The following is a 10,868-nucleotide window of genomic DNA, read 5'->3' as shown; positions in this document are numbered from 1 at the left end:
GCGAATATTGATTTACAGAATACAAAAAAAGAAGCCCAGCCTCAACTGGTTTATTATGGTGTTCACAGGGCTTATTTAAGAAAATAAGATCACAGTAAGCAACGGATTGAATTTTTAGTCTAAAAATATTTATGCTCCTATCATGTTGACACTACGCCTATTAATGTTATTTTAAAAATCAAACTAAATTAAAAGTTGGAAAATGAATGGTCAGCTTCATCATAACGGGTTTCGATGCTCTCGCTTGTCTTTATTTGTTCTGCTTTGCTGCCCCCTAGAGGTAAAAAAATACAGTTCTTGTGCTCCTCGATGGTGCACACGTCAAAGTTAGCGTTTAGTTAGTATAGTAAATACGTATCGAATTTAACAACTGGAAAATATGCCCCCCGCCCCCGCCCCCATACGCGTAGGTTTCCTCGTTCAATTTTAAATAAGCGTCTAACTTTGAGGGGAGTAAAACGGTCAAAAAGAAAGCCCAAGATGACCTTAGTAGCATCCCATCGAATTATGACGCTGTACAACTCATGCCACTGATAATTTGTTTCATATTCTGAATGTACAGGAAACGTCTGCATACAAAATCCACAAAGTCAATTCAGAAATATAACTTTATTGTAGCAAATTACATTGGCTTGATTATCTTTGCGACCAAATGCCGAAAGCGTTTAAAGATCAAGTCAAAGCTGTGGAAAATGCACTTACTGGTAGCTCAAAGTTAAATACCTTCATTAGTAATTCTTCACTTTTTCGCAATATTCTATTCATATTGCAGTTTTCTGATAATTCAAGTGTACACTAACATACAACTGTTCTTGGGGAAAAAAAGCTTACAAATGGCAAAGCAGTTCTTAAAAAAATCAGCAGGTTAAACATGTGCCTCCCATATGTGAAATTCATGGCAGGCTGCGGCAAAGTGTAAGCGTGCTCAAAATAAGATTCGCAAGTGTAGTGTTAGATTTCATCATCTTTGATGCAGCCGCAATCGGTTATTTCACACTCCTGATGCAACATTTGAAAGTCTGGCATTGTTTGCCTATTGTCACCTTCCAAAAATATTTTTTTTTTCAACAAAAAAAACAACAACCAAATTCTGATTATATTTAGAACTAATTTTATTTCTGAGTTAGAAACGAATGATCTGTTTCAATAGCCGATTTTAGCAAAAGTGGCCCACATCATGAGATGTTTGAGGCAAAAAAAGTATTTGTCAAAATATGATTTTGGCCATTACTTGAAGAAGGTGACGATATGCAACTCGAATTTGCACTGAGTCACCAAACATTAATGAGAATTTTCTAACTGTGAAAATGGGTTTAAACAGTGTCAAGAGTCTAATCATGTTTGGAAAAGTCATATACAATGTTGTATAGTGAATATTGATACTCAGATTATTGTGTTAATGGAATTTATAACTAGTAAGACCCGCTGGGCTTGTCCAGCTGGTTTGGCAACAGGGCTGCGGCTCTTGGTGTTCCTGCCCCAATTAAAGCTAACGGATCAGCATCGAGCACATTGAGCCATTTGTCTCAAACTCAAACTATCTCAGAAATCAATAGCTGTGGCAGTGGATAGCTGTTCATAACATCTCGCAGTGATCCCTCTGTGGGTTTGGACCTTTGCACTCGCACTGTTTCAGCCCACCTGCCACTACAGAGCAACACACACAAACAAAAATAATTAATTTGAGTATAGTGCTTCATTTCAGTGGACAATGTGCTGCTCCTTCTGGTGTGCCAGCCTTTGCCAACTGAGGGCAGTATAATACAGACATAAGGGTACGTATATGTCCATGGAGACAATCAGTCACTCAATAAGCCACAGTAAGATTAGTTGTTCTTTGCAGAGGATAAAGAAAACACGCCCGTAAACATTTTTATATTACCTATGTTGAAGGGTCATAACACTGCAACAGTGCTACCATTTTTGGAAGAATTGTTCATCATCTGCCAAACTCCACCTTGCTGTGAACTCATTGAGTGATTGTTTGAAATGTGAAAATGATTCAATTAGCCAGTTGCCTTTTAAGTCCACATTTCACTGTATGGCCAAAGTTGGTGAGTGTTTTTCATCAGGGTTCATTCAAGTTTGCAAAGACATTTGCAAACTGTTTTTCTTGTCGTCATTACATTTTGAAAGTTAAAAAAAAACAAGTTTTACGACTATTAAAACTATTTGTGAATGTCTGGCAAACGTCTGAGCAAGCTTGAACCAACCCTGACGGAAAAAAATTACCAACATTAGCAAGCCTTCGCTGCTCAGTGAGATACAGGCTAAAAATAAACAATAAGTAAAGACCATATAAAAAATTGCCTATCTTCAACGCAAAAAAGCACAAAACGGCTTACCTTCAACCCGCCCCCACTGCCAGACACAGATGTACTCATCTTCTGTTTCTCAATCTCTTCTTGCTTTTTTCTTTTCCTTTCAACCGCTTCTGGGTTTTTAACACCCCTGTGTGCTGTCTGAGAAAGAAGCAGGAATGTTAAATTGCAGGTTTTGCTTTGAACGAGAAAGTAAGAAATACATGAACAGTGCTAGGGTTGGATCCAAATAGCGTGCTCATTTGAAAACGACAACAACAATAACAAAATCAAGCAATAAGGGAGCATCACAACCAGCAAAACGCCATACAGGAGAACTGCCAGCAAAGTATGACATTCAGAGTCATGTTACACAAAAGATGTGCTGCATTCTGGGTGCTGCATTATGGGTGGGTTAGGATCCAGCATTTTTATTTGTGGTAGGAAGTGGGGATAGCAGTTTTTATTTTGCACAGTGCCAGAGTGAGCCTTTTTTTCTCTCTTAGGGAGACCAAGGAAGATGTGGCAGATGAGGTAAGGAACAATCCTGAGTCACCTGTTTGTACCCACTTACCTCACGGCTTTTGTGTGGCTCTTACGGGTGTGCAAGTGGCTTCTCTGGACAGTAAAACATTGCTCACTAAAGACCATCATAACTTCCTTTTAAAAAATGTATCAGTTGACTTAAAACATGGCAGAGCTTTGCAAACAAATTCCTTTTTCACAATGTACTCATGATGTCTGTTTACCAGTAAAAAGATTGGTTCAGAAATGTCCTTCTCAAACATTTTTGCAGATTTCCTCAAATTAGTGGCCTCTATTCTAAACAACACCGTGTGCTCAAATAAGGGCTGCGCCTCCTCGACAACATGATGGTGCCACAAGATGATGGTATCCATTATTATCACAACACGCACCTTTCAGACAGCACACTTGTCTGTAAAACTAAATTTAGCAGCTGAGTTTAAATAGAAAGTTCTGCTATAAGCACAACATTCTGGAATTTTAAAATACATCTTCCCTTCCCATATTTTGCTGGCATGGCCGCTTTAAAGTGCCTCATTGTTGGCCGTGAGTATGTGCATATCACATTAAGGCGTAAGCGCCAGGAGGGAGATGTTTTATTTTTTTCTTTCAAGTCCAACTTGACCGCCAGCATGTGGACAGGGGCTTCAAGCTGTTGTGGCCGCTTTAGAGTGCCTCGTTGTTGCAGCATTGAAAAGCAACAGAGGAAAAGCGATACAGAGCATGTAAAGCGGATATATATTTGCAGTTTAAACGTGTAGTTATTTGTTGGCCTTTTTTGTAGCGAAATGTAGCATGCATTTTTCCAAGTCATAGTAGTTCATTTCATTTTATATACTTGGCTTTTTTTTTAATCACTCAAATTTGGCAGCGTGTTTAACTACTCTCAACACCGGTGTGTCAAATTTAGAAGAGATTTATTTTTACCTTGCAGGGATGTTCAAGAAATAAATCAGCATTGCAACTTTAATTTACTAATATATGCACACACACACATTTTTTAAATCAGTAAATAGCTTGGTCTGTACTTTTGAGAATATTATGCAACTTCAAGTACTCGTGCCTTTTCTAGACATTTTTACAGAGTTTTGTCATTGCTTCCTACATGTTTTTCAGTGTTTTTTTTCGTTCAGTAGATTTTGGTTTAGCAATCATAATTTTCCCATTTGTCGTGTCCTTGTTTCTTTCGATACTTATTTGTCATGTCCTTGTTTATCGTAGTTGCTTGTTCTTGATAATACTGGTGTAGCCTGTGATTCTGATATTTATTGTTTTCAGCTTTTTAACTTAATGTATTTGATAACATATTGACGTGGATTCTCTTCTAAAAGTGAATTAAAATAAACTTGATGGCAGATTAAAACCCAAAAAGCGCCCAGAGCACCAAGAACAACCTGTCACTGAAACGTCACATGGCAGCTTCATGAAGGTGGGGTCACTTACTCCTATTGCGGGGGTCTCTGCTGTGTATGAAAGCGTGAAAGTGTTTCTTTTCTAAACACACATTTTACCTCTTTTTGTCTTTTCTCTGCAGCCTCAGCCAACTGTCGCCTCCTCGTCTCCTGGAAACACGACAGAAGTCCCGAGCTTGACAAGTAAACAAACCCAAATTTGGTTACCCGAGCGATAGGCAGAGCATGCCAGTGTAATGCTCAACATGAACAAAATCTATCGGTAACATCAAGGCCTACTATCCCAGAGTATCAGCACAGACATTGTTTTCAAAAAAGTTATTTGTCAGGGGTGGTTACATACTGGATCTGGAGTGTCAATAGCGTCGTCGACTGCCCCACCAAAGCAGGGTAAGCACATCCCCATTCTGCACTTTTAAGCAAAAGGCAACGTTGAAAATGAGAATTTGGCGTCTATCTCCTTTGTGTTGTTGCTAAAACTGCCGACTAATACTCCCTGTGAATGCGACCCTGTGAAATTGGTGGTCAAAAGAGAAGTAAGAGGCAGCTTCTACTCTTAAAGACTGTCCAGGCTACGTGCTGAGGCATGACGTCGACGTTAGCTACGGTTCACATTAGCATTCAAACTCAAAAGCTAATACTGCGAAGCACAGCCCCGTCGGTGACGTATGCAAACCAGCCAGTGGAGATACTGTACAGTACAGGTATTATTTTATTCGCACCTCTTGTTCAGACACCGCTACATGTGGAAAGTAGTCTGTTAACGCCAAATATTAAATGTTCTAGTGAGCTTTGGTGACAGTTTAACCTATAGACATCTATGTTTAGTCCAACGCAAGGCTAACCAAATGCACTGTGACATGTTCAAGAACAGTAAATCGTACGAACACTACCCTTCCAATAACAACATATGTTGTGAAACAAAATTCAACTCTGTTTTTCAAAGGAATTATTTTTTTGTTGTTGTCAAGGTCATTTGTAATCAACTTTGTGTTAGTGCATTTATTAGTTCTCCTAAGAGGTGATGTTGAACACAACTCGGGATCACGTAAACGCTCATTTTAATAGCTTATGCAGTAGCACCATCTTGTGGGAAAATAACATAATTGTCAGCACGACAGGCACTCAGAAATAATCGAGTCCAACTGTTCAGCCACTCCTAGGTTATGATTGACTGCTTTTTGAAAACCTCCGTGAATGGCACCATAAATGCAATATGATCATATCATATTCATAAGACAAATATCACAAACTTATTAAAAAATGTGCCGTATCAAACTGAATGACATACAGTATTCCATAATATTTTGCTGCTGAAATACCTGCGGGTGGTACTTCCATCATATAAAATTGCATTAATCTAATGAAACAAAGTTATGACCTTCACAAACGTTGATTTATTGCACCACATTCAACCCAAGTCCACTTTTGAAAATATATTCTCCTCTTGTTGTAATTGGTTGAAAGATGGAAGAGTGACATCCATGCTTTTTGAGAGGGTGAGTGATGCTCCATAAAGCAGTTGCATCAAATCAGTCGTCTCAAGCTTGACAGTTTAATGCTGGAGCCGATTTCACCCAACAAACACTTCAAACTAATCCCCTCCATCCTGGCTGCAGCGTTCCAGGTTATTTTACAGCTCAAAGTGCGGCACTGTGGGGGAATGGTAGGTTCGTGAGATTATGCAGCCCTTACAGGTGTACGTATGTCAGGCACAAAGTTACTGCTGGATCATTTCTATTGATGACACATGGATGGGAAAGTATCTCAGGATGTTGATGGCTCCTCAGGTAAGTTCTTCAAAACAGTATAGTTCTCAGTGAAAGGAAGTGAGTTTCCGTTATCTGTAATCATAGACCATATATGTATTGGAAGATAGTTTTAATGCTGAAGTCACTTTTTTATTTTATAAATAAGAATAGAAATAGTTTATATATATCAACCAATGCATTCTTGGCTATCATCCCATTTTCAATTAAAATGTGTCTGTTATGTTAATTATTCTAATACTATAAAAGGTAACTGAGAATGCTTATTCAGCAATTTTATGAGCAGCAGCAGTTATATATACTCGGTTAACAAACTATGTTCGTGATATTATAAGCAGATTAATGATCATCAACCATAATATTAAATAAACATACAGTGTCGTTCATGTGGTGGCCAGGGACGCCTAATACTAAAAGTTCACGACAATGGTATTTCTTTACCGATGCATGCATATTATACTTAATTTAAATATCTAAATAATAGAAGAAATTGGTCTCACCACAGTCACTAAAAAGAATTTTCTGGACACAGTGAACTTTTTGGTCACCACTAAGTACAGTACATAATTCATTCTTGTCATTCCTTAAAGTTATGCTGTTAAATTGCCACACCTTTGGACAGAAAACAAGAGATGAAACCAGACCTTTCGGTATTGATTTATTCATGAACTCTGAATGAACGCAACATACAACCGACATGCAATGTCAGCATGTTTGTTTCCATATCCTCTTGAACAGCAGATGATGTGGTCATCCCAGTAAAATGTAGTACAGAATTAAAAATATAATTCCACTTAAATGTTTGCAGATTAATGAGGAACACATTATATCTTATCTGCATAAATGTCAGTGGTGTGACCGAGCATAACAGCCATTCACTTTAATGAGCTGCTTTTGAATGCACGTACGCAGGCATGCTGCAACTTCTATTAGTCATCGCATATCATCAGGTCCTGAGGCATACGTACACAAATATGTAAACACTCTGATCATGCTCTGATTGGTAATAGGACAATGTTTACATATACTGTATGTAACGATGAAGCCTCAAGTCCATTTTAACTGTTTGCCATCATCAAAGTCTGTGTTAACCCTTCACAGGGCATTTATTGCCTTAAGTGGAATTAAAATATCAATATCAGAGTGCATTATAATATATTTTTATGATTGTGTGACCCGGAATGTTCTGAAAGTTATTTTTGTCAGTGCTGTATCATATTTATAAAAAAAAAAATCCTCGTCTCACCCCCACTCGGGTGGTGTCTGTCCCTCATTCAGCTCGGGTCCTCTACCAGAGGCCAGGAAGCTTGAGGGTTCTGCGCAGTATCCTTGCTGTTCCCAGCACTGCACATTTCTGGAATAAGATGTCCGACGTTGTTCCCGGGATCTGTTGCAACCACTCATCTAGTTTGGGGGTCACTGCCCCAAGTGCTCCGACCACCACAGGCACGACTGTCACCTTTACCTTCCAGGCTCTCTCCAGCTCCTCTCTGAGCCCTTGGTATTTCTCCAGTTTCTCGTGTTCCTTCTTTCTGATGTTTCCATCACTTGGGACCGCTACATCCACTACAACGGCTTTCCTCTGACCTTTATCTATGATCATGATATCTGGTTGGTTCGCCATTACCATCTTGTCAGTCTGGATCTGGAAGTCCCACAGGATCTTGGCTCTGTCATTCTCCACCACCTTCGGAGGTGTTTCCCATTTTGACCTTGGGGTTTCCAGTCCATATTCCGCACGGATGTTTCGGTAGACTATGCTAGCCACCTGGTTATGGCGTTCCATGTAGGCTTTCCCTGCCAGCATCTTACACCCTGCAGTTATGTGTTGGATCGTCTCAGGTGCCTCTTTGCACAACCTACACCTTGGGTCTTGTCTGGTGTGGTATATCTGGGCCTCAATGGCTCTGGTGCTCAGGGCCTGCTCCTGAGCAGCCAGGATGAGTGCCTCTGTGCTGTCCTTCAGGCCAGCCCTCTCGAGCCACTGATAGGACTTCTTGAGATCGGCCACTTCACTTATGGTCCGGTGGTACATCCCATGTAGGGGCTTGTCCTCCCATGATGGTCCCTCTTCCAGCGCCTGATCTTCTGTTCCCCATTGTCTGAGGCATTCTCTGAGTACGTCATCCGTTGGAGCCTTCTCCTTGATGTATTCATGGAGCTTGGATGTTTCATCCTGGACAGTGGCTCTCACACTCATTAGTCCCCGGCCTCCTTCCTTTCGGCTTGCGTACAGTCTCAGGGTGCTGGATTTGGGATGGAACCCTCCATGCATGGTTAGGAGCTTTCGGGTCTTAACGTCCGTGGTCTGAATCTCTTCCTTTGGCCACCTTATTATTCCTGCAGGGTATCTGATCACTGGCAGGGCATAGCTGTTTATTGCCCGGGTCTTATTCTTGCCATTGAGCTGGCTTCTTAGGACTTGCCTCACTCGCTGGAGGTATTTGGCCGTAGCCGCTTTCCTTGTTGCCAGTTCGAGGTTGCCATTGGCTTGTGGTATACCGAGGTACTTGTAGCTGTCCTCAATGTCTGCTATTGTTCCTTCAGGGAGTGAGACCCCTTCAGTGCGGACTACCTTTCCTCTCTTAGTCACCATCCGACAACATTTCTCAAGCCCGAATGACATCCCGATGTCGCTGCTGTAGATCCTGGTTGTGTGGATCATGGAGTCAATGTCCCTTTCACTCTTAGCATACAGCTTTATGTCATCCATGATCGTAGCTCCATTTCTGAGGCGGTATCCATAGCGTGTCTTGGTGATTACTTGGCTTAGGGGGTTCACTCCTATGCAGAACAGCAGTGGGGAGAGCGCATCACATTTGATGGACACTTGGGTAAGTGGCTTGCCATTGGCTTCAAGTGTGGTTTTCCACATCCTCATCGAGTTCGCAACGAAGGCTCTTAGGTTCACCTTATATAACTCCAAGCATTCAGTGATCCATGTATGTGGCATCGAGTCATAGGCTTTCTTGTAATCAATCCAGGCTGTGCACAGGTTCGTACGTCGGGACCTGCAGTCTTGTGCGACTGTTCTGTCAACCAGGAGCTGATGTTTGGCTCCTCTGGTATCTCTACCAATGCCCTTCTGCGCTTCGTTCATGTATTGATCCATGTGTCCACTTATCTTCGCCACAATGATGCCTGACATGAGCTTCCATGTTGTGGAGAGACAGGTTATTGGCCGTTAGTTGTATGGGGCTGCACCCTTCGAGGGATCCTTCATGATCAGGATTGTTCGCCCTTCGGTTAGCCATTCTGGGTGAGTCCCATCCCTCAGCAGCTGGTTCATTTGTGCTGCTAGGTGCTCATGGAGTGCTGTGAGTTTCTTTAGCCAGTAGGTGTGGACCATGTCCTACGGAGACTCTTTCCTGTATGTCTGCCACTGTTATGGTAACTGGGTTCTGTTCAGGGAGGTTGCTGTGCTCTTCTCTCAGGGTCACCAGCCATTGTGCACTGCTGTTATGTGCAACCTCCTTCTCCCATATGCCTTTCAGTTTCCAGTCTTGGTGGGTCAGCTCTGTTGTTAGGACCCTGCCACTGAGCGTACACTTTCGCAGGTTGTGTTGCGAACAGCCTGTTTATTCGTCTGGCCTCCTTCTCTTTCGTGTACCGCTTTAGGCGGCTGGACAAGGCTTGGAGCCTTTGTTTGTGAGTTTCGAGTGCTTCAGGTATGGTCATCTGGATGTACCTCTCGGGTATCGGCCTTTTCATCACACCTCTCTGGGCCTCCGTCAATTGACTCACATCTTTCCGAGCCGCCTTGATCTTAGCCACCAACCGTCTTTTCCATGGTGGGTAACGTATTTCATGGCTTCCATGGTTGCTCTTATAGCCAAGCATCTCAAGGATCACTGATGCTAAAGCGTATATCAGGTCATTGGTTTCCGTGATCGTTGCGGTAGGGATCGCCCTCAGTGCTGCATTCACACTTTCCATGAGACTTTCAGGCGGTACTTCACATAGCAGGTTTCTAGGTTGCCCAGCTTTCATTCTCGCCATGATCTTAGCTTTCAGGTCAGTTGCTGCCTCACACAGCATTTCATTCATTTGGGCTGGCCTCCCAATCTCTGGTATGACCTCCTCCTCTGATCTGGCAGCCTGGGGCCCTTCACCATGGAACCTGCGTTGTACCTCACCAATCTCAAGTTATGACAGCAGTTGCCGTTTGTGGATGTTGGAACACTGAGCTACTAGTTGTTTCGTCGTCAACCGTGACTGTGGGTTTCGAAGTAACCATTTAGCCCACATTCTCTGCATGTATCCCCTCTGACTAGGGTTGCTTGAGTAGTAGCATTCCAAGAGAGCCATGTTATCGCAATTCGCCCATCTCCGCTTTGTTCCAGTAGCCCATTTTTCATCAAGGTGCACTGGTTCCCCAGCACCTGACGCAGACCTTGTTTGGCCGGGCGACGTCTGAGCCGGCATGTCATTCATTTTATTGTCTCTCATCATTGTATGAGGTAGGCATTAGTGTGAAAGAGCTTGCCCAAGGACCCACACTGGATGGTGTTACGTGCTCATTTTTTGCCCCAAGCGGGATTCGAACCACCGTCTCCCAAACCGATGCCTTACCAACTGAGCTATTCAGCCGCTATATATATATATATATATATATATATATATATATATATATATATATATAATATATACACACACACAGTATATACACTGTATATATGATACATTTGTAACCTTTTTTGTAACCCTGCTCACTACTGAATTAGCTAAAGATGACAAATTTGGAATCACGGTTTTTTTTCTGTGCAAAATACATTTTTAGCTTTTAAAACCAAAGAAGAGGCTCAGTTTTCATGACGTGGAGCATGGTGTAATTCCGTGCAGACTGCAGAGGCAGGTTAGAG

At 42.0% G+C, this 10,868-nt stretch overlaps 1 protein-coding gene across 1 annotated transcript; it reads right to left on the bottom strand.

Annotated features, from left to right (window-relative positions):
- Positions 1-590: 590 nt before the first annotated feature.
- On the bottom strand, positions 591-4,970 carry svip (small VCP interacting protein). The gene is made up of 4 exons (XM_052061193.1): positions 4,581-4,970; positions 4,337-4,387; positions 2,346-2,462; positions 591-1,647 (listed from the first exon to the last, which is right to left on the bottom strand). Exons 1-4 carry the CDS (start codon positions 4,641-4,643, stop codon positions 1,633-1,635), a joined length of 246 nt encoding a protein of 81 aa, XP_051917153.1. The 5' UTR covers positions 4,644-4,970; the 3' UTR covers positions 591-1,632.
- Positions 4,971-10,868: the final 5,898 nt, after the last annotated feature.

Source organism: Hippocampus zosterae, chromosome 3 (genome assembly GCF_025434085.1).
Source record: "Hippocampus zosterae strain Florida chromosome 3, ASM2543408v3, whole genome shotgun sequence".
In the NCBI taxonomy this organism is placed as follows: Eukaryota; Metazoa; Chordata; class Actinopteri; order Syngnathiformes; family Syngnathidae; genus Hippocampus; species Hippocampus zosterae.
Note: the sequence above shows the minus strand (reverse complement) of the source record. Positions and strands in the feature narration are given on the sequence as shown.